Genomic DNA, 24,611 nt, shown 5'->3' on the forward strand with positions numbered 1-24,611 from the left:
ATGCCCCTTGTACGTGAGATAATTCGGTTTGGTGGATACTCCGGTATCCAGGTGAACTGGAGTAAATAAGTCCTATCTCCCCTTACTGACGCCACTATACCGTTCACCCCGGACTATCCTTATGTATGGGCATCCGGCCCTACCCGCTATTTCGGTATCTGGCTTAGCAGAGACGTAAATGACCTTTGGAGGGCCAACTTCGGACGTGCGGTTGACTGGCTTGAGTCAAAAATACCACACTGGAACCGGCTCCCCCTGTCACTGGCCGGTCGTATAGCCATTGCTAAGATGGTCGTCCTCCCCAAATACCTTTATTTTTTTTTTTTTAATGTCCCTGTCCCCCTAACTGCCCACTTTTTTCGTAGGATACGCTCTGATCATCTCTCTTGTCTGGGCCGGTAAGCAACCCAGGATGGCATACGATATTCTTACCCTTCCTATGTCAGTTGGTGGCATGGGTGCTCCCAATTTTAAGCTTTATGCCTTAAGTGCTCAGGCCAGTTTTTTACATTTCTGGATTCACCGCACTCCTTTTCAGCCGCATGTCCCGGTCGAAGCCGACCTTGCAGCCCCTTGGCTGCTGGACACTGCCCTGTTTGCCACAGCTGGACACCCACGCACTGAGGTGGACACGGTCGAGACCATGCGTTGCGCCTAGGTGGGACTACGTTGCATCTCTAACGCTCCGATACTATCAGATAACAAGATGCCGATCGTTCGACATCCTGCATTCCCTCCTCTACAGCCCTCTGGTATGGCTAAACATGCCGCCCGTCTGGGGCTGGCGACACTGGCAGACCTTTACCCTGGAAACACATTCTACTCTCTCCCTGCCGCCTCCTGCCCCATGGACACTCTACTTTTCTACCAGTTGCGGGCGATCTGTATGGAACTGCATCCAACGTTCCCCCAGCCTCCTCCTTCGATGTCTACCCTTGACTTCATATACTCATCCCCCGGAAGTTGGTTACCAAACTATGCCCTCACGCTGGCGGCCACTTCCACCTCCACTGATCGCGCCCGTATGGCATGAAGCGAAGATCTTGGCATTGATATTCCCCAGGCCGATTGGCTATACTGCTGCAACCAAACAAAGAAATTATCACCCAACTATTGCCTGCGTCTTATACACTTTAAATACTTACACAGGCTCTATCGCACCCCAGGTCAGCTACATAAATTGGGTCTCCTCCCCAGCGATAGGTGCTTGCGATGCTCTGCCCCGGACTTCTCTCATCTTGCCTGGTTGTGCCCAAAAGTGTCCGTCTTCTGGAGGGAGGTCTGCGCTGCTATTTCCGAGATTACCTCTACTCTGGTTCAGCCCGACCCACCGCTATGCCTCCTAGGCTTTGTTAAGTTTTGTCCTGACGCCTCCCACCGCTTAATCGCCATGCTGCTTGTCCTTGCGCGGCATAGGGTATCCATATTCTGGGGTCGCAGACCTGCGCCCAATTTCGCCCACTGGCTCGAAGATGCATCGTGCTGCCAGACTCTACTGTCTGAATTCTGGGATCTCATGCCTGTGAGATCTCGCCCGTTCGACATATGGGGCCCCCTAGTGACATACTTTCATACCTGCACACATTGGAGCCAGGCTGCCTCTCCCGCGCTCTCCGCCGGCATCCCGCCCACGGCGGCCGCCGGTGCTGGTCAGTAGTCACCTTCTTCCCTTCCCTCATCCCCCGTGTCGGGCCTGCTACCCCTGCAGTGCTGTCTCTCCATCATACAACTATATACAGATCAATGGTGTTTTTGCTGTGTTGTACAAAATATTGCTCATTGCCGATTGACTTTCTGGACCTTCGTCGTACTCTGCTAATGATCCAATGTATACGGTGCTCTGATTTGATGCATAACTGTACTCCATTCATGCACATTTTTCAATAAAGGTTTTGAAAATTTTAAAATAAAATAAAAAAAAAAAAGCTCCTTGAGGAACTCTTTCATTAATCTTGCAGACCATAGATAAGAGTTCCTCGATCTCCTAAAACAAGAAATTGCTGCTAAGTGCATTTTTATTTATGAATGGCTAACTGAAGCAGATAAGGTAAAATCTGTACTGGTGTTGCAAGGAATGGATGCAATTATTTTTCTTGACACGACATACAGAAATGTTTCCACTCAAATTGGTATGACTGATTTGTGGCTTCTGCTCGCGCTTTAGAGAGTATTTATCTGCAGTCTTTGGGGATATCTAATGGTCCAAGCTCATGGTCGTCGGGATCCAGGCCAACAAATGAAGCGAAGTCGGGATGAAGTACTTGGTCCTTGTTCATGGATAGTAACATCAGGGTAGATGTCAGAGGAATGTGATGTTGTTCCAAGAGACGGAGAAGTTAACTGTCCCAGAATTGCCGAGGACATTTTGAAGCAACGAGGATTAACCTGCATGGTTCTCTTTATTTTCTTGAGAACCCTTGGTATCAAAAGGAATTTGGGGAAAGGGTAAGTAAATATTTTCATACCATCCTATCAAAAATGCATTTCCCCACGATCATCTCTGGGGATGACAGCGGGCGTAATATTGTCATTTCTTGTGTGGCTTGGTCGCAAAACGATTGAGATTCAGTGTGACACACCGAAGGAAAATGTCTTGGAGAACCAGAGAATGTAGTTCCCACTCGTGGCCACTGGGTTTCAGTCTGCTCAAGGTGTCCACCAGCACGTTGGATACTCCTGGGCCGTTTTCTGCCCTCGGTGTTACCTTGTGTTGGAAGGTCCAATTCCAAATTGTTTGTGCCTGATGAGAGCCACTGATTTTGTACCTCCTTGTTTGCTTAGGTAGTGCATGCTAGTGGTACTGTCTGTCCGGATAAATACCAACGAGCCTGCAATTCAGAGGAGGAATGAAACCGCGCCAGAGCTATGGCCTTCAGTGCATTCTTTTTTCGGAGGTTGTCCATTTGCCACTGACTGATGGCTCTTAAAGGTGAACGCCCCATCCCTCCAGGGACGCATCCATGGCGGTGGCCAGATTTGCTGCTTGTGAGAGAAAAGTCATCCATTGAGACATATTGGCGGACACCGTCCACCATTGTAAAGCTTTTATCATTGTTGGGGTTTACCAGTATCATATCTTCAAATGAGCCCAGAACTTGCACCCACTGTGTCTAGCTGTTCTTGTAGGGGACGCATATAAAGTCCACAGTTTGGTATCAGAGGAATGCAGGAGGAGCACATTCCCAGAAATTACTTGTACAGTCGGACGGAAACTGACTTTTTTATTGCAAAGACTTTGGGCCAGTATCCTGAACTTGTCCTGCCGCTCTGGAGAGACAAAAGCCTAGTTTGACTGGGAGTCTAAATCTGCTTCTAGAAACAATGATGTCAGTTTGAGAGCTGGTTTCTGCAGATTTGGTTTAAGACCCAATTGTTTGAATAACGAAGGCATACTGCAGTGTCCGCTGTGGCTTGTTGGAATGTTGGATCTTTTATTAGTCAATCGTCTAAATACGAAAATACCTGAATTCCGTTTGGTCTCAGACGTGCTGCCACATGGGCCATGCACTTGGTGAATATTCTTGGAACTGATCGTAGTCCAAAGGGGAGCACTTACAACTGAAAGTGTGTGCCGGCTACCTGGAAAATAATGTATCTCTGACGGCTGTGATGAAGTGGGATGTGAAAGTATGCGTCTTGAAGGTCCAAAGCTGTCATATAGTCCCCATGGTTGAGACGGTGTAAGATATCTTGCAAGGTGACCATCCAGAATGACTGTTTTTTGCAGGTATTTGTGCAACTGTCGAAGATCCAAGACTGGGCGCCATTCTCCTGATTTTTCCCTGAAAAGGAAGAAATGGGAACGGAAGCAAACGTTTGTTTTGGAGGAACCTATGGTGGTTTGCTGGCAAATTTGAGGGTATGCCCTTGATCTATGATATCTAGGACCCACTTGTCCAATGTTATGCTGGGCCATGGGTGAGTATAATGAGAAATACGTCCTAGTGGTTTCTTAGATTTGGGGAAGGTAGCCAACGGAAAGGAAAGTTCATGGTTTCCTGTTAACATCTCATCTTCTGGTGGGCTGTTTGTCTCTGGCTGGTTGCTTGTAAGCCGCTGGAAGTGGCTGCCTGTACTGTTGCACATATTGCGGTCTATATTGTCCTTGGTAAGGCAGATATTGTTGCCTAAAAATCTAGAATCCTCCTCTGAAAGTTGTACTAACTTCTCCTCTGGCTCAACGAAAGGGTTGTTTGCGAAAACTGCAATATTCCCAGTGCCTTGGGGGTGTCAGTACCCACCTTAATGGATTGCAGAGCTTCATCGATATGTTTTACGGACAATGCTTTTCCGTTATATGGCATATTCAAGATTTTCATCTGGACTTCTGGCCTGAATGTTGTAGCTTTCAGCCAGCCCTGCCTGTGGAAAACAGCTGCTCTAGCTAGTTGCCGGAAACCTGTAGAGGATGTATCAACAGCACAATCTATTACCTCCGAAGAAGCTTGTTTGCCTTGTAGGAGAATCTTCCTTGCATCAGGCGTAGCATCCTCTGGCAGAAGATCGATGTACTGTGCCATATCCGACCACAATGGTCTGTCAAATCTTCATAGAATTGCCTGAGAATTTGCTGCTCCAACTGTTGTTGCCAGAAAAACTTTTTCCAATCGTGTCCAGGCGACGTCCTTCCTCATCTGGTGGTGCGGTGATAGGGGTTGCAGGGTTTCTAGAACATCTCTGGGTTGCTTGACTGATGATGGAATCTGCCCTTGGTCATCCAATAAGGCATGCAGGAGCATCATCCGGCGCCTTGAACTTCTGATCTAATCTGGGCATTACCGCTGTCACTGTGGCCGGGTTCTTCATTACACGCACCCCTTCCTGCCATATAAAATCTAGAACAGGAATAGCCCTCATTGATTTATTTAAATGGTTCCTTAAAATTGTAAAGAAAACAGTCTGCCTGTTTGGTAGTGAAAGGCAATTGAAAACGTTTCGCAGCTCTTTCCATGATGTTATGGAAACCTCCAATATCATCGGGAGGGGAATCCACTGGGTGCACATTTGGGGGAGATGGCGTAGTTATCAAATATAGCAGCACAAAAAAGGTCACCCTGGGTCAGAACAAGTAACAATGGAGTGTCTAGGAATCCCTTTATTAAGACGAATACCCTCATCCACCTGTGGTGGCATGCTTCGTCATCGGGAACCTCCTCGCACTTCACAGTCCCCACAACTTATGCATTCATTCATCAGTTGATTTTATCCTTTTTTCCACAATGACCACATTGGCTCGCACACTTTTTTTAATCTGGACCCCTGGGTTTTCCATCAAAATTAACTATTAACATACAAGGGAGCTAGTTTTAACTTCACTTTCACTACCCTTATACACTCCCTCCACGCACGGCTCATCTGAAGGCCTTAGTATACTTCTCAATCACAATTAAAACATCCCTGAGCTCCTTACTCACAGTGAGGGGGTTGTAGCCCGCACTGCGACCGGGTTCACAGTGCGAGGAGGTTCCCGATGATGAAGCATGTCACCCAGGGGTGAGTGAGGGAATTCGTCCTATAAAAGGGATTCCCCCACACGCCGTTAACTGTTCTGACCTAGGGTGGCCTTTTATTGTGCTGCTAGATTTAATAAGAGGGGAGTCGCTCCCTGCTGGTCGATAAACCTCCTCAGGCCTTTGTTTGTATAATGTAGTTATCAAATAGTTATCCCGATCATTGATAGTCAAGGCACGATCCCTGATCTCTCCCTCTTACTCTTGATCACCCTCCAAAGCTTCAGGTGCCAGGGGTTGTGCCAAAAGTAATGATGATAGAGGAGTACCTGGAATTTCTCATGTGCACGGCTTAGGAGGCGCATTTTTGGAGAGGACAGGATTGACGGTTGAAGTGCAGGAGCAGGAGTAGAAGAAACAGGTTCTGGGAACCATTTATAGTAATCTTGTAACATTCCTTGGAGATTGCTTACTTAGTCCAAGGGCATTTGGATAGTGTGCTTGAGGCATATATTCAGAATATTGCTGATAATCTTCGAAGTATTGGTCATCTTCGTCATTGAAGTCCTGACATTTTACATTTAATTCTAAAGGGCTATGAGCCGCTCTATTAAGACTCATCTTCAGATTATTTCTCCAGTAGCAGAGCTGGTGGTAAAAGGCAAAACATTGCTTTGTTTAGTGTGAACTGGAAGAATTACGTCAACACGGGTTTATCAGTATATTAAAGACGTGATACAGGCACCAGAGGAGTTAAAGGCGCTGAGGATAACAAATTCCAGGTCTCCGTCAACAAAGATTTCAGTGTTCTCAAGTAAAAACCAGTGTTTCTGATTGAAGTGCCATCGACGAGATTGTCGTAGACGATGCAGTCGACAGTATTGTCATAGACGAGAGCTCCGTCGACGGTAGTTTCTTTGATATGTCTGTCAACTGTAGTTTTTTTAATTTTTATATATATGTCCGTCGACATGGATGTCTTCGTCGACGGAGTAGGATCCTTAGATGGCAATGGCAATGCCATCGTACTGAATGTAGATGTCAATGTCGTTGATGAGAGCATCGTCCACAGTATAGTCATCGACGGAATAAAAGATGTAGATATCATTATTTTTTCAGCAAGAGTAAATCCTGTCATCTACGGGAGGTATGCTGAAAACGTTTTGCTAGGTATAGTTTTTTTCAGATGGCGCAGAAGAAACCTTTGAGGAAGGTCTGTGATGAGATTTCTTCTGATATTTCATAGAATGGCCGGGTGTCTCATGGTGTGTTTTCTTAATAGCCTTTTCAGAAGGCTCTTCATCAGAGGATGTATCACTTTTTAATGATTTGCCAGATCTAAGAAAATCATTGCTCTCTGCCTCAGACTCCAGATTGTCTTTAGATTTAATCCTCTGTAGCCACAAAAGAAGTCTTCCCTCTCTGTCCTTGAGAGTCTATGAGAAAGTGCAACATATTTTACAGTCTTCGACTGCGTGGTCAGGATAGAGGCAATAAATGCACTTTTAATGAGGATCATCAATATCAAGTCTGTTTTTGCCTCAGGTGTTACAAGGCCTGAATAATCCCTTCTAAGAATGGTCGGACATGGTCAGAATGTCCCATGGGACTATAGAAATAAATATATATCTGACCTGAAGAGAAGTTTCTTGAAATCAGAAGGTTTGAAGAATAACTGAGCAGAGCTCAGAGAGACTCCCTTCACACAACGTGCAGTAGAAAATCTGAGGAAGCTAGCCTCTGTGGGGAAGGTTCTAAAGGGTGCTGTTGCCTGATAGTCTACAACCTAAGTTTGGTCCTTTTAATAAAAATAAAAAAAAAGGGTCATAGATAGGCCATTAAAGTCATGGCCTAGTGCCATTGTAGCCTATGCTACTAATATGATTGCTTACATATAATACTGTGGGACTCCCACTTCGACAATGGGGAATGATTCAAGCATGTGAAAGATCCAAAACTGGAGATTTTTTTTATTTTTATATAATACAAATAAATGCTAGTTTTGATATCACTTAGACAACATTTCATGCCATTCAGAGAACAGCTGTTCTATTTAGCAGAAAGAACTCCTGGGATCTACTAGGGTTTGGAAATAGGGTTCTAAAGTAACAAAACCCTTACTGCGGGAAAACACTTTAGAGATATGTGAATTGTTGCCAAATTGTTTGCGCCCAGAGTTTTTAGCTTCAGACAAGTTGGTAATTTATTAGTGTTATCAAGGGAAGTCTTAAAACGTGGAGTGTAAAAGGGAACACAGTTTTGATAACAAGTCAAAGTTTAAAAGTAATGCTATTGTACTAAGCTAGAGACACATTTTCTTGTACATGCTAATTAGAAAGGCATCATATCTGAACATGAAGCTAACTAAAGTGCACATCTTTGAGTTTACCATCTAAACGAACTGGTCAAAAAGAAAACGTTTGAGGGCACCTAAACTGAAAGCAAGACTTAACTATACAGGTTAGTGTCAAGGCACTGCAGTCCTGGTGTAAGGTGCATGAAATTGATACCTTTAAGTTTAAATGTAGGCTGGGATTGGCAGTCCAAGCATAAAAGTAAATAAAACATATTTCAGGGTGCAAAAATGGAATCTGTACATCAAGGTAAACAAGACAAATCATTAATAATATTTTGCTTACCTGCTACAATGTTCCCAGAATGTGCAACAACCTTGAAACCATCAGCTACTTTATCTACACTGTCGCCATGTGTGAGCAAAACCACCTCTTCTTTCTGAAGTCCCCTATACGTAAAAGCAATAGAATTAAATTTACCCAAATTATTTTGGAACTAAAGCTTATAAAGTTAAATGTAGTTTATTAGACAGCAACAGTCCATAAAACATCAAACTAAACAAAACCTTTAAAATTCTAAACTAGTTCATTTCGTACAATTGTCAACAATTTATTTTAAAACATTTTCTAACATTATCACAACAGGCGGTCCGAACATTTGATTCAATAATTTCACAGCCTGTACATTTCTAAAGCAATTAACATCATCAATTTTGAGGTATGCCTTCCTTTGATTTTTAAAATGTACAAATCAATAAATAGCATTTAGATCCCTAAATTGCATGCTGCCATTCAATACGTAAAGTAATCTAGTCTTGTTCCACTTCTCCATGTTGAAACTCTTCATTATTTTTTTCTCCATTCTGAATTTCAGGGGAAAAGATCTAAGATCAGAAGTCAGGAAAGTAAACAGGAATGGACTTGGGGACAGATTTGGATGTCGGTTGACAGGTTACTCCATCACAACGGTGACCGACATCCCGTCCGTAGAAATATAAACCACATTATATCCTATGGTATTTAAATTTCGGCGGATGGGATATCCGTCACAACTGTGAAAGAGTAACCCGTCCAATGAGATTTAAATTACGCCCTTAGTCCTAGATCAGATTTACATTCTGACGATTTTCTTGAGGAGTTTTCCCCTCTAGATGTAGCTCAGGTGACCTTGCATTGCTGTCCTGGTAAAGAGCCCCTAGTTTAAATACTTTGGATCTACCTGACAATTAGATACTAGCTATCACTACATTTGAATTGAAGCTTTGAGTAAAGACAAATGAAATAAGAGAACGTTATCCCATCAAATATCTCTAACCACACTTTCTTCAAAGCATTCTCCTAACCTTTTATCCTATCACCTTTATCGAAACTTGTTTGATGTATGTCCATTTCAATAGCAATTTGCATCTCCCATTTTGTTGACAAGTCCTTAAGTGGCTGGGGCCCCTTAGAACAAAACACTTCTAATACAACTTCTTACCCCAAAGGGAACTCCATTATACCCTCTTCTTTTGTAAGTATTATATTACAGAAATCAGTCGATTGAGCCCAGAAAATCATTGATAGCATTTGCTCGACATCCATATCAATTTAAATCCGAAAACGTAAGTTTGATCAGGTTGATTCAAAAGCCTGCATCAAAGTAAAGATGGGATATAAGAGGAGGGCTTGTCCTCCTAGTTACATACATCTCAAGAAAAACAACCCTACTCCATAGTGTGTGCGAAACCTCGTACAGGGAGAAAAAAGAGCCGGGTTCTCCCTTGGTGGCATGCTTCTTCATAAGGTTCTTCCTGTTCCGCTGCGGAACGGGGCGTGCAGCTACCTGTGAAATATGCAGAAGCACTGAACGCTATACGCTAGATAATGGTAGAATAGGAGTTGGAGAATTTTTTCATGTGAATTAAAAATGCATGTGTGGTAGGAAAGCTATGCTTTATTCCGTCCTGCAGACAGTATGGTTAAAAGGGAAGAAACATAGAAAGTATAGAGGTTTTGATCACCCTGCTTTCTACACAGTCTACATGTTTTAAGCCACCCTAACACGGGGCTATCTTCAGAACCAAGGAACTCACTCCCCGATTCTATTCCTGATCAGATTTTATAATTTTTGCAAAGTGTAGCAACTTCGCACACACACTGCATGCTCAAATACACATTTCACCTACTTGGTGCTATTGTCTGTCAAGCAAAAGCCTGTGTGGTGTTTCAACTTGAACACAGTAATTGGTTTCTTCCATTGAGAGGCTCAAGATTCTGTTGGGTTATTGTCACCACTATCTAGTACTACAATTTCACACTTCTTGCAAAGCATCCTGCTTTCTTGTTACAACTAGCCATTTCCTCGAAAATCATTGCTCTGAGGATCCAAAGTCTCAAATGTTTTTTTTCTGTGATGATAGGGTTGCCGCTTGTCAGGCCCTGGGGAACAATGTGCACGTTTGCTTGAATCCGCATCATCTCCACGATCCGGTGGAGAGTAAGAATAACGCTCAGAGGATTGATATCTCACAAGTTATTATATCCTCCCTGCTCTTCATTTCTACAATAGAGCACGGTGTCTTTTGAATCTGACCTAGGACATCACGCTCTACACATAGGATGTTGTGGGTCCAGCTGCCTTTCTTTTGGACATTTTTCACTCTCTCTCCCCCCCCCCCCTAAATTTTAACTGGGGTCTCTGGTCTCACTCCTAGGGTATCTCTCCCGATGGACACTTATTCCAGAGATATTGTTTTTGGCAGCTCCACCTCTTAATGATATTGTGGAACAGTAGATTATCTTTGGCAAATACCCAATAGTGCAGCATTGTTTTTAATATTACGGGGAACTATCTCAACTGTTGTGCCTATGCCTATAAGCTTAATTCCTAAATCCTCTGCAATGAGGCTTCCTGATCTTGCGGCAAGTGTTAAAACATTTCTGGCAATGCCGCTATTAAGAATATGTCATGTGTAGTTGCGTACAGGGTAGAAAATATGCTTCTCCTGACACTACTATTGAATTGGTTCCATCCCCATCGGTAGGCACATATTTAAAATCTGGTGTTTATCCATAGGAGTCAAATGAGAAAACACCACTTCTAATTGAGAAATCTTCCTTACAAACTCAAATGTTATATCATTTCATTTGAGTGAGCACCCTCGCATTAAAGGACTTGTTTGTGGCTTAATGGCAGGAATCTGTGTCTGTGTAGGTGATTGTGTATAATTCTGGTTAGTTCATTGAGTCTGTCTCGCAGTTTAAATTGCCTCAAGTGTCATTGTATATTCAGGACTCCTGCTTGCATCTCCGAAGTCAGAGCTGTTGGAAGCTGATCCTGATCAGGATGGGATGTATATGTAGCCAAAGCTGGCCATGTCTGTCCAGACATCATGAGTGGGCCGAAGCATTCTGTATTAAGTGTGGTAATTTACCCTGAAGCAGGTTTTAAATGTAAAATGAAAATCAACTTCTGGGTAGAGTTTACTGCGTGGTTTAACGGGGCAAGAGGGACTCCATTGGCACTTTATGTCCGCAACTTTGCTTATTAGGAATTATCATATGTCCCAAAGGGACATGCAATATAGGTTTTTATAGTTAGCTTTGCAGTTAGCAAAAAGACATAGCAATTGGTTGGTTGGGTAGGTGGAGCTATGCTATTGGTTTATTGGTGGGGGATACAATAGAGTGGGCCATGGCAGAGAAAATTCATATTGGAGACAAGGAGAGATGAGAAATTGGCGAACAATTTGATGGTCTAAGCACTAGTAATGCAGACGTTTTCTAGATCTGAGGAGTACAGTACACAGAAGGGAATCAGTACAATATTATTATTTTTTTGTGACTGAGATGGGGGAACAATGTCGCAATGAAACTAAGAAATGGTTTGTAAATATGTTTGCTTCTGATAAGGAATAGACTATTGTACTGTGTCAATAACCTGCTGTTAGTAGGTCTTTCTTGGGAGGAGCAGATGTGAAGGAACACGTTACTTACCTGTAACTGTGGTTATCCAGTATTGGTATCTTTCATGGATTCACATGCCTGAATCATTCCCCGTCGTCGGGATGGGAGTCACCGGTAAATAACAAAGCAATGTCTTAGAAGACATATAGAGTAACAGGCCCCAAAAGGCCTTAGCTTAGCAAGCTATCCATGTCCTTATGTAAAAAGGACCAAAGTTTGGCCAGTAGCCAATCAGCTAGCACCACCCTCTAGAACCCTCCTGGAAGGAGCTCTAGTCCCTCAGATTTTCGTAAGCACAGTGCTACGTAGTTGTATCAGTGAGAGATCCAAGAGAGCCCTTCCAGGGGAGATGGGTGGGTTGCATGTGAATCTATGAAAGATACCAATACTGGATTACCGCAGCTACAGGTAAGTAACGCGTTCCTTATCCAGTATTAGGGTATCTTTCATAGATTCACATGCCTGAATCAGAGTAGTAAGCAATAATAAGCACATTTCGACAGGTACAGTAAATATACAGTCACTAGATAATAACATCCATGTGAAAGATAAAGTAGCAGAGAACCATGACTCAGGTAATGTAAACATTACAGTGCAAAATGTGCGTAGAGAGACAAGGATGGTGGGATGAAAAAGGAAAGGGCTCACCTCTATTGAAATAGATGACGGAGTACCGCTTGACCCACTGCAGCATCCTTCATGATCTCCGTGTCCAGGCAGTAATGCTTGGTGAATTAATGCGGCGTCTTCCATGTGGCCGCTCTACAAATGTCCACAATGGGCACCCCTGCAAACAGTGCCATGGAAGTAGACATCGCCCTTGTGGAATGGGCACGAACTGCTGATAGCAGTGGGTGTCCTGCCTGCTGGTGACAGTAGGTGATGGCTGAAGGGATCCAGCGGCAGATACTCTGTTTGGTGAGCGGTAGCCCTTTTCTAGGCCTACTGTACGCCACAAAAAGTTGATTCGATTTTCGAAATGTTTTAGTTCTATCAATGTAAAACTTGAGGCAGCGCTTAATATCTAATGAATGAAGAGTCCTTTCTGCCACTGTTTGTGGATTCGGGAAGAATGAACGTAGTATGATAGGTTCATTGAGGTGGAACTGAGTCGGAACCTTAGGAATAAACTTTGGATTTGTTCGAAGAATGACCCTGTCCTGTTTGAACTGAAGGAAAGGGTCTTGGATTGAGAACGCCTGGAGTTCTCCCACTCGTCTTGCCGAGGTAAGGGCCAGTAGGAGCGCAATCTTCCAGGAGACATACTTAAGGTCTGCTCTGTGGATTGGCTCGAACGGGTGTTTCATCAGCTGAGCCAAAACCGTGTTAAGATGCCAAGCCGGTGGTACAGGCTTTACTGGAGGAAATGTTCTAAACAGTCCTTTAAGGAATTGTTTGATAAGTCTTTGAGACCACAAAGATGGACCTGTAGAGGATCTCCTAAAGCGAGATATTGCCGCTAGGTGTACTTTGATGGAGGCATAAGCTAGACCAGATTTTGCCAGGTGCAGGAGGTACGGTAAAATCTGTTCCGGGGTGGAAGAAAGAGGGTGTAACCTGTTATTTTGCACCAGATACAGAATCTTTTCCATTTCAATGAATATGTTTTGTTGGTACTATCCGCTCGAGCCCGAGCTAGGATTTGTCTGCAATCTGGAGGAATGTCTAAGCCCTGGAACTCTCTGAACTCAGGAGCCATGCAGATAACTTGAGAGATGCCGGATCCGGATGCTGAACCTGTTGATTGAGGAGTGTTAGCAGAGATGGAAACGGCTTCAGTTTGATTGGAGGTTCTAGGGAGAGGAGGTGAAGCTCCGTGAACCAGTGCTGGCGTGGCCAAGCTGGGGCTATCAATATCAGAGTGCAGGGCTCCGCTTTCATCTTCCGTAGCACCCTGGGAATCAGGGGAAACGGCGAAAAGGCGTACGCAAAGACGTGGCACCATGCTATCGAAAAGGCATTCCCCAGAGACCCTTGTTGGGGATGCCAGCTTGTAAAGTGTTGGCATTTGGCGTTGTTCTGGGTGGCGAATAGGTCCAGAAGAGGGGTGCCCCATTGATCGAAGATGTTGCGGAGGACTTGCTGGTCCAGTTCCCACTCGTGGCATGTTGTCTGCCTTCTGCTGAGGGAATCTGCCAACACGTTGTGGGCGCCTGGTACATAATCTGCTCGAAGAGAGATGTTGTGACTGAGTAGCCAACTCCAAATTTTTGGTGACTCACGAGAGAGTGTCAGCGAGCGCGTTCCTCCCTGTTTGTTCAAATAGTGCATTGTCGTCGTGTTGTCTGTTCTAACAAGCACCATGGAGTTTTTGATTCTTGGGAGGAAGGCCACCAGAGCCAGATAGACTGCGCGTAGCTCTAGGAGATTTATATGAAGTGCCCTCTTGGAAGGGGACCATTTCCCGCTTATCTGAAGTTCCTGAAGGAAAGCCCCCCAGCCCTCCAGGGAAGCATCCGTGGTGATTATGTGAGGTGCTGCAGGAAGCAAGAAAGGCAAGCCTTTTGAAAGGTTCTGGGGATACACCCACCATCGTAGAGCTTTCCTGATCACAGGGGTGACCTGGATGACGTCGAAGGACCCTGTACACTGTACCCACTGATCAGACAGTTCTTCTTGAAGGGGTCGCATATGAAGACGACAATGCGGGACCAAGAGAATGCAAGAAGACATCCCGAGAAGGAATTTGAAGAGACGCACTGACCGTGTCTTCTCTGACATTATCCGGAGAGCTAACGACTGAAGCTTGTCTTTGCGTTCCTGCGATGGGAAAGCTTTCCGTAGTACAGTGTCTAGTGTAGCGCCCAGAAAGTTCATGTGCTGAGACGGCTGAAGGACGGACTTCTCGTGATTGAGAGTTAGTCCTAGTGAATCGAAGAGCGTTCGACAAGCGTTGGAAGACCTGGATGCGCCCTGTAGAGATGGAGACTTGACAAGCCAGTCGTCTAGATAAGGCAAGACCTGATGATGATGGCGTAGGTAGGCCGCCACTGGAGCTAGACATTTGGTGAAAATGCGTGGCGCCGATTTGAGGCCAAACGGCAGAACCCGGAACTGGTAATGTCTGCCAGCCACCATGAATCGTAGGAATTTCTTGTGGTTGCGATGTATTGGTATATGAAAGTAGGCGTCTTGCAGGTCTAACGACACCATGTAGTCGTTCGCATTGAGTAGATGTAATACCTCCTGAATGGTGACCATACGAAACGACTGCTGTTTCAGATATTTGTTTAGATTTCTTAAGTCCAATATTGGTCTCCATTTTTTCTCCTTTTAACGGATGAGGAAGAAGTGGGAGTAGAACCCTTTTCCCCGTTGATTTGGGGGGACTCTCTCTATAGCTGCTTTTTGGAGCATAACCTTCACCTCCAAAAGTAACAGACGTAGGTTTTTGTGGAGCATTGGGCGGGGAGGGGTTTGAGGAGGGATTTTTATGAATTCTAGAGAATGGCCGAATTGTACTAATTGTAGGACCCAACGGTCCGTAGTTATTTTTTGCCAGTTTGGGAGAAAGTGGGTAATTTTTCCGCCAATCTTGGAGGGTGGCGAGAAGGTGGAGACCGGCCGTAGTTGAAAGTCATTGCCGAAGGGCGGCTCCCTTTTGTCTTCCTCCTTTACCACGAAAGGAGGATTTCGTGTATGCAGAGTGCTGTCCTGTCGATATTGCGGACGGTATTGCTGGGAGGAAGAGAATGAAGAACGTTGTTGGAATTCTCCCCTACTGGAAGATTGACCTCTTCCCCTGGAACCCCGAAAGGAAGGGTTCCGAAATTGCAAGGTACCCAACGCCCTGGCAGTATCCGTATCTTTCTTAATCCCCTGTAATGCCTCATCAATATGGGTGCCAAAAAGAAGTTGGCCGTCGTACGGCATGTCCAGCACTTTGGTTTGGACCTCCGGTCTGAAGGAGGTTGCCTTTAGCCAAGCTTGGCGTCGGAGAACTGCTGCGCCCGCTAGTTGTCGGAATCCAGTCGAAGCAATATCCATTGCAGTCTATGATTTCAGAGGCAGATCTTTCCCCCTCTAGCAAGATCTTCTTTGCGTCTTCTTTGGACTCCTCTGGTAAGTCTGCCATGTATGGTGCAATGTCTGCCCACATTTGACGATTGTAACGCCCCAAAAGTGCTAGGGCGTTGGAGGCCCGCACTGTTAAGGCCACATTGAAGAAAAGCGTTTGCCTATGTTCTCTAAGCGCCTACCCTCCTTATCTGGTGGAGCTGTCAATAGAGCAGCCGGGTTGCTTGACCTCCTCTGTGCGGCCTGCGTAATGACCGAGTCCGGCTTTGGATGGCCTGTGAGACAAGCCGGAGCAGTGTCTGGCGCTTTATATTTTTTGTCCAGGCGTGGTAACACTGGAGGAACTGAGGAAGGATTTTGCATAATTTTTATGCCTTGTTCCCAAATGTAGTCTATAAGTGGAATTGCCCATACAGACTTCTTAAAGGGTTCCTTAAAATCATAAAGGAAACAGTCTTGTTGGTGCGAGGGCATTGGAATTTGAAAGCGCTGGGCCGCTCTCTCTATGATGTTATGGAAGCCGCCAATATCCTCTCGAGGCGAGTCGGCCGTGGTAGGGGCATGAGAAGTCGGGCAGGGAAGGATGTAATCATCCCATTCGTCATGGTGAGATTGGACCTCCTGAAGCTCTCCTTCTTCAGGCTCCTCCTCATCCTCCTCATCTGTTGTGGGAGGAAGTGGTGTTGTAGCAGGCTCTGATTGCAGTACCAATGGAGGCGGTCTTGGCCTTGGTGTTGGTGGCGCAACTGGCATCGGGGGAGGTGCCGGCGTCTGAAACCGTTGTTTGTAGTCCAAGATCAGGAATTGGAGATCCGTGACCAGTGATGCAGGCAAGCAAACCATGGAAGGTGGTGGCTGCACGTATTGTGGAGGTGGAACCTGTTGATATTCCTGGTCAATGTCCTCATAGTCTGAGATATCTTGGTATTTCACATGTAGCTGTGAAGGGCTTGTCGCAGCCGGGAACATACTGCCGTCCTCTGAATCTTCCTCCTCAAAAAGTTGAGCAGGCGGCAAGGTGGAGACCCTACTGGGCAATGTAAGGGCCGGAGTTAGTGCACGTTTGGTGATTTGAGGTGCACATATGTACTTTGCGTCTCAGAGTCTATATCCATTGACGGGCCCGTCGACGGTAGAATTGTAGGCGGTGTAATAGGCAATTGAGACCGCGTCGACGAGGTCATCGTCGACGGTGTCGTCGTCAGTGAGGAAGATGAGAATTGTTTCTTCGTCGACGACGAAGGTCTCATCGACAGTGTTCTCGTCGACGATGGTGTGGACGTCGACGGACCCGCCATCGACGATGTCATCGGGTTAGCTGACGACGACGATTTTCTGATTTTCAGCGTCGACGAGATAGTTTTACCTGCCGTCGACGATGGAGTCGTCGTCGTAGTCATTGATTGGGATGTGACAGTAGATATCGTCGCCGACGATGAGGTAACAAAGACTGCCGTCGATGGAGATCTTTTCGTCAGTGAAGCCACCGTCGACGAGGTTGTCGTCGGCGACGGGGTGGAAACTGTTTTTTTAAAAGTAATTTGGACATCCTGAGGACAAGCAATTCCTGGCGGAGGCAAGGCCAGGACCTCTGAAGACTTTTTGTGCGTCTTCTTTAGAGGTGGCTGCGACGAAGGGCCCAGAGATGACGCCCTTGGTCTTTTACGTGAGGAGTGAGAAGAAATAATAGAACTCTCACTCTCCTCAGAGGACACTACCGAGTCCTTGGCCTTCAGCCTTTGCAGCCAAATTAAAAGGCGCCCTTCTCGGTCCTTCGGGGTCTTAGATGAAAAGGTACGACATACCTTGCAGTCTTTTGAGCTGTGGCTGGGGTACAGACAATAAAGACAGTCTTTATGCTGATCATCCACGTGAAGCCTCTTCTTCCCACAGGAAGCACAGGATCTGAATAGTCCTTTCTTAGGAGTATCAGCCATGACAAATCAAGAAAGTTTTGATTAGAAAACACTGGAAATCCAGAAGCAATGAGCAGAGCTCAGTGGAGACTCCCTTAGCACGACGTGCGGTAGAAAATCTGAGGGACTAGAGCTCCTTCCAGGAGGGTTCTAGAGGGTGGTGCTAGCGGATTGGCTACTGGCCAAACTTTGGTCCTTTTTACATAAGGACATGGATAGCTTGTTAAGCTAAGGCCTTTTGGGGCCTGTTACTCTATGTCTTCTAAGACATTGCTTTGTTATTTACCGGTGACTCCCATCCCGACGACGGGGAATGATTCAGGCATGTGAATCTATGAAAGATACCCTAATACTGGATAATCATAAATATGTGGCAGCATAGGTTAGGGGAGAGGGATTTGTGCCTACTAGCACGTTAATTTAATTGTATATTGAGTTAGAGTGTTAACTGCTTAAAAAAATGCAAACCAAAGATTAGGAAAAAATTAAGTCAACAGAAATTCAATATAAACACAAGGATCAAAGTTAACCCTTTCAAGCAACAACCACAATCCAGGTCAGGGTGAACCACAAAACTTACTAAATTAACCTGTGTTTAACCTTCCAGTAGCTTGACACGAAAGCAGTCAGGCTTAACTTGGAGACAATGTGTAAAGTATGTATGCAACATACAACCAGTAATAAAGTAAACACCACACAAAAATCCCACCCTATTTAGAAACAGTTAAATTTCATAAACAATTTGAGATCAAAACAAAAATCGAATTGAATAGAACCGGAGACAAGTAATTTCAAAGACTTAGATAAGTTTAGCACCTAAAAGCACAAAGTGTCACTTGCGATTATCTGGGCATGCTAGAGTGGCCGAAAGTCACATTCTGACCGACAGCGATGGTGTGCAGGCTGGATACAGGGCTAGGTTAGTACCGCTGAAAAAGTTACTGTGTCAAAGTCCGGCAGGAAGAGTACAGTTGGCAGTGGAAGAGGCCGCAAGGAGCAGGGAGAGCATTGTGGATGGAAAGGCACTGTAGCGAGAAGATCCCATCGGACGTCGCAATGGTCGTTGCTGGAGCTTCGTGTTGGCGATCACCGCAGGCTGTCGATGCGATAGCGCAAAGTACAGATCTCGCATTGGCGGTTGCCGTAGCATGAAGTATTGCGTCCGCCGGAGCTTTGCACTGCCGGCCATCACAGGCAACAATATCTAGGCACGAACTGGCCTGTTCATGAACGGCCTAAAACTTCAGGATTTCTCCTTTTTTCCACAAGAAGAGCTCAACTGATGCCAGCTAAGGGACAAAGACCTGGGGAGGCACCACATGGGGATCAGGAACTCACTCCAGCAGAGGCCAACAGAGCTCAGACAGGTCAAGTTGCAGGTCCAGTGCAGCAGGTCAGCTGGACAGTTGCAGGGAGGCCTCTGAAGCTTGTTATGTGCCTGTAGATGTGAGCGGAAGGGCAGTTAACTGAGCCTTGGAGTCTCTGTCTGGGATGAAGAGAGCAGGTGCAGTCTTCTTTCTCAGAGAGCAGAAACCTCTGGAGCTTTCCCCCCACAGATGGTTATAGAATTCCCTTACTCTCTGCCCTGGTCCCAAGATGTCTAGGGTGACAAAAGGCATCTGTGAAGTTCTTTGTGAGTTTGCCGAGACAGATCCGTTGTGTAAGTGGGATTGTGCACAGCTCCGCCCCTCCCATCCTTGCAGGATGGCTCATCTTGCCAACAACTAATCCCTCTTTGTGACGCTGTCTAGGAGGAATAGCCAATGGCCAACTGCTAACTACACTTAGTCATGTGACCCAGGACACAGGCACCAAATGTTTAGGACAAGAAAATAGCAACTTTCTAAAAAGTGTTTTCAGAATTGTGGCTTAAAATCCGACCCTACCATTAAAGAGGATTTTAAAGAACAAGTTACTTACCTTCAGTAACACCCTATCTGGTAGGGACTATCTAGCCACAGCTTTCTTTCAGTAGAATTATCCCCAGGCATCAGACTGGAGTTAGAAACTTTCGAGAAGTACCCCTGCAAGCCGCTAGATGGCGTAGTCTGCACTAGAAGTGACATATTGGGTACTTATGGTGGCACCACCTTGGTGCGCTGACGTCATTTAATTTTCACAACTTTCCACACAAGGTGCGTGGAGCCACAATGAAGACTGACCACTGGTGTGAGTTTCTAAGGTCCTTTATAAGGGGTGAAACCCTCATCCTTTAATTAGGTCACTCAGCGGGGAGGATCGGTAAGGAATCTGTGGCTAGACAGTCTCTACCAGATAAGGCGTTACCTACATTAAGTATCTTGTTCATCTGATAGCGACTTCTAGCACCAGATTCCTTACCTTATAACAGATACCCAAGCAATGCCTCCCCTAGAAGCGGTCAGTAAACCTAATTTAGACCAGGAAGTCCTGCAGGACTGAACAGGCAAAATGTCCATCCCGATCGATGTGACAATACAGGTAGCAGTTGCTTTTGAACGTGTGCAATTCAGACCACGCTGCAGCTTAACAGATATCCAGGAGTGGTACTCCGCGAGCTAACGCAGTGGTCGCAGCTTTGGCTCTGGTAAAATGAGCATGCAGGTAGTTGCTTTAGACCAGTGCGTAGCAGATCTTTATGCAGAGCCCTATCCATCATGAGATGTTTAGCTTTTTCAGAGCCTTCCCTTTCTTGAGGCCGGAATACGTTACGAAAAGTTGGGCATACACCCGGTCTTCTTTTATGCGGTCAAGGTAGAAAGACAACACACTCTTTGAATCTAGACGTGGAGTCAATTCTCTTCCATAGAAGGATGAGGCAGGACAAAAAAGGTATGCAGGGTGATCATCTAGCCTACATGGAAAGGTGTGACTACCTTTGGGAAGGACGTGGCCCAAGTCTGGTCTGCTCAATCTCCATGCATGAAATTGGAGGGTGAGCAGGTTCGGGTGCAGAACCCTCCCCTGTTGCTCCGACAGAAGATCCTCCAGAAGAGGCAGCTTGACCACAAGATCTATGCTCATGCCCAACAACTCGGGATACCAGACTCACTGCCCAATCTGGAGCCACAAGAATGACTTGGGCTTGGTCGTTCCTGATCTTCTTGAGAACTCTGAGCAGTGCTGGTAATGGGGGAAAAGGCGTACACGAGGCCGGAGCTCCATTCGAGATGAAAAGCATCTCCGAGCAACAGCAGCCTTGGAGACCCCAGCATGCGCAACTGCTGACATTGCCCATTCTAGATCCAACCAAGGCTCTCCCAACTCTTGGAAGTGGCCTTGCACCATCTTCAGATCAAGATGCCATTTGTGATCTGCTAAGCATCAATGCCTGAGTTCATCAGCCTTGAGGTTCAGAAAGCCCGTCGGGTGTTGATCCACTAGGGAAATGGCCTGGTGTTACAGCCATGTCCAGGGACGTATTGTCTCCTGACAAAGTATCCAAGGCCCTACCTGCCCTGCTTGTTACAATACCACATGGCAGTAGATTTGTCCGATAACACCCACAACAGCCTTCCCTTGGTGGACGGTAGAAAGGCCTTGCGAATCACAAAAGCTACAGCCAGTTTATGTGGAGTCTGGACTCAGTTGGAGACCAGAGTCCTCTAATCTCCACCTCCCCAGATGGCCGGCCTCTTCCCGGAGTGATGCAATACAGTCAATTCTGGCTGGAGAAGAGAGAGAGGTCGTTGACCCAACTGCAGGTCACCAGCCACGACTGCTGGTCTTTTCCAGTTCACTCTGAGATCTGGACCATGTCGGAGAGATTGCCCTGATGCTGTGTCCATTGTAACTTCAAGTTCCAATTCAGAGCCCACATGTGCCACTGGGCATGTGTTACCAGCCAGATGCAGGAGGGTATGAGGCTCAGCATCCTCAGAGTCTTACTCATCAAAACCCAGGATAGAGGATTAAACATGGATATCAGCCTGAATATCCTGGACTCACAGTTCGGGAGGGTAAGCATGAGACTGCACAGTGTCCAGAACACCTCTGATGAAATGTAGCGCCTGACAGGAGTCAGGTGGGACTTTGGCGCATTGATAGTGAACCCTAGTGAGTGCAGTAAGTTTGCCGTAGGCTGGAGGTGGGAGGCATCTGCCTGGGGCAAGCACATCTTGAACAGAAAATCGTCGAAGTATGGGAACACTGGAACCTCAGACCTCGGTAGGTGTGATGCAACCACCGCTATCAACTTGGTGAATACCCGCAGGGCGCTGGTAAGGTCAAAGGGGAGCACTGCAAACTGAAAGAGCTCAGGCCCACTGTGAACATGTTGACGGAATGTGAAAATATGCGTCCTGCATGTCCAACGCTACCATCCAGTCTCCCAGATTCAGGGCAGATAGAACTTGAGCGAGCGGGAGCATTTTGAATTTCTCCTGTTTGAGAAAGAGATTGAGATAGCACAAGTCTAGTATAGGACGAAGATTTCGGTCCTTGGGCACCAGAACAGGGCACTCAGATCTTCCTGGGAGATTTCAACCTCCACTGGAATGATGTAAAAATGTGGTAGTCAATAGCCTTAAATCCTTCCTACTTGCCCTTAACCTTATCCAAATATGTGACAGCCCTACGCATATCAAAAGAGCCACTTTAGATCCCGTCATTGGTAAGCCCAACTGTTTCCTCCTGGAGTCTATCCTCCCATGTGATTGGACAGACCGCTATTGCAGCACCTTCCTCGTCCTTGAATCGTTAAGAGCAAGCAGATTACAACCTAAGAACCCAAAACAGTTGAAAAGATGTTTACAGAACATCAACTCGGCGCTCTGTGATAACATCTTGCCCCCCTCGCCCTTGATCATGTCGGATGTCCATGACCTTACAGCCCACAATAAACACGCAATACTTAATGTACTTGACTCAGGGGCACCACTTCAGCTTAAAAGTGTGTCCTCGAAACTCTTCAAACCGTGGTTCAATGATGGTCTTAATGCCTAAAAAAGAAATTTAAGACTTGCAGAAAGGAAGTGGTAATCTCTTCCCATCCTTGAAAATCTTTGTCACTTTAGATCCTTGCGAAGCATATACAATAAACGCATCAGATGCTCGAAGGCCACCTTCTTCAGAACTCAACTAAATCAAGCAAAAAAAAGTCCCAAAAAACTGTTTGAACTCATCAAGTCCCAAGCTAACAATCATCCTAACCTCTCAGCTCCGGGTCAAGGGACACTGGCGAACTGTAAAGAACTCACTGTTTTCTTCACTGATAAGACTATTAAGACAGAGACTGAATTACGCGCGGCCCGTGATCACCACTCGGGCAGTCCGCTGAACACCCTACACCCCTCAGAGTGCATATCACTGACACCCCTACCCCCCTCAACAGCCCTTCCTCACCAAAACAATGCATCTTGGAGTCCGTTCCAAACCTTGGATGAATCCACTATACGCAAAATGCTGCAGACGTTGAAACCTTCCAATCACTACAACGACCCTCTGCCATTGAACCTTTTTCCAGAAGTGAGCTCCTCCTTACTAACAGTCTGGACGACGATCGTCAATGCTTCACTTCTGCAAGGTGCTATTACGGATTGCCTCATGAAGAAATGTGTGCTTACCCAACTTTGTCACAGCATCGACCATTTCCAACTCCTGGACCAATGCCAATCTGGTTCCTCCCAGGTCATAGAGTCTGCGCTAAAGCACATTGTGGATGATGCGCTTAGAATGTTGGATCACAAGGAGTCGTGCCTATTGATCTTTCTTGACCTTTCGTCAGCATTCAATACTGTCAAACATGATCACCTAACTGACCTCCTGGAACACAGGATGGGGCGGTCTGGGCCCGTTTTAAACTGGTTCTCTTCGCTCCTTCAGAACAGATCCCAAAGCTTCAGTGTGAATCAATCCTTGTTCCATCCTGCACCGGTCACCTTGGGGGTCCCCCAAGGCTCAGTACTGTCCCCCACAATCTTTAACCTGTTCATGGAGCCTCTGACAGAAATTCTAAAATCATCCAGCATTCATTATCATATGTATGCGGACGATACGCAACTATACCTGAAGATCGCCTCCCCCGAAGACATTCAGTCCCTCAACTCAGTCCTGCTGGAAACACAAATCTGGTTGACACGCAATCACCTGAAGTTGAATGCTCTTAAAACAGAATTCCTACTGATCTCACCCCACAACCAATCCCTCGTGATGGAACAATGGTTGAATCAGCTGACTGCTCTTAACTGTAGACCGCAAATCGTGGACTCGGGGTATCATTCTAGATAGAACCCTGAACATGCAAAAGCACATCAGCTCCCTCACCAAAGGTGCGAACTTCCAACTCAGCTTACTTAGGAAACTCAAACCCTTTCTCCCAGCTCATAACCTAAAGGTTGCAGTACAAGCATTAGTGATCTCTAAGCTGGATTATGGATTCGCAACACTTTGCAACCTGCCTAGAGTGAGGACGGCTCCTCTTGGGGCTACCCTAAATTCGGCTGCTAGGCTTTAAACTGGCACAAAAAAATACCACCACATCACTCCGGACTTGCGGGACCTGAATTGGCTCCCATATGATGCTCGGATACAGTTAAAAATTGCATGCATAGCTCACAAAGCCATCCACTTCAAGACCCCGCTGTACCTCATGCAGAAACTGGAGCTCTCCTGCGGTTCTAGAGCCTCCAGAAGCACCAGCACCCTTTTGCTTAAACCACAAAAATGTAAGAAAAAAAAAAAAAAAAGACCTATAGCCGAGCCTTCTCAGGGATGGCTCAAAGGATCTGGAACTCCCTTCCCCCTGAAGTCAGGGTGTACCCTTCCACTGTCTTCTTAAAAAAAAGAAGTCAAAGGGCTCCTGATAACAAATGTCTGCCTTAGCCTTGCCCCTTCATCTGATTATGGGTCCATAGCCGTTGACGTTGGCCCAGCCAACGGGTTCACAAATATGTCGGACAAATCTAGATGGTGATTTTGTCGCTATGTTGATTCTGTTGTGTTTGCTTTTCCCCTCACGAGAATGTTGGCCAATTTCAGACTTTGAATTTGTCGCTTTGTTGATTCTG

General features: G+C 45.9%; 1 protein-coding gene across 2 annotated transcripts in view; it reads right to left on the reverse strand.

The window, feature by feature from the left end:
• GMPS (guanosine monophosphate synthase) overlaps positions 1-24,611 on the reverse strand; it is a 591,203-nt gene that overhangs the window by 397,325 nt on the left and 169,267 nt on the right. For both annotated transcript variants that reach the window (XM_085634772.1, XM_085634773.1), the window contains one exon: positions 8,090-8,193. In XM_085634772.1, coding sequence (XP_085490898.1) covers positions 8,090-8,193 — 104 coding nt within the window. The remainder of the gene's footprint in view (positions 1-8,089; positions 8,194-24,611) is intronic.

This window comes from Triturus cristatus, chromosome 11 (assembly GCF_964204655.1).
Source record: "Triturus cristatus chromosome 11, aTriCri1.1, whole genome shotgun sequence".
NCBI classification, from domain to species: domain Eukaryota; kingdom Metazoa; phylum Chordata; class Amphibia; order Caudata; family Salamandridae; genus Triturus; species Triturus cristatus.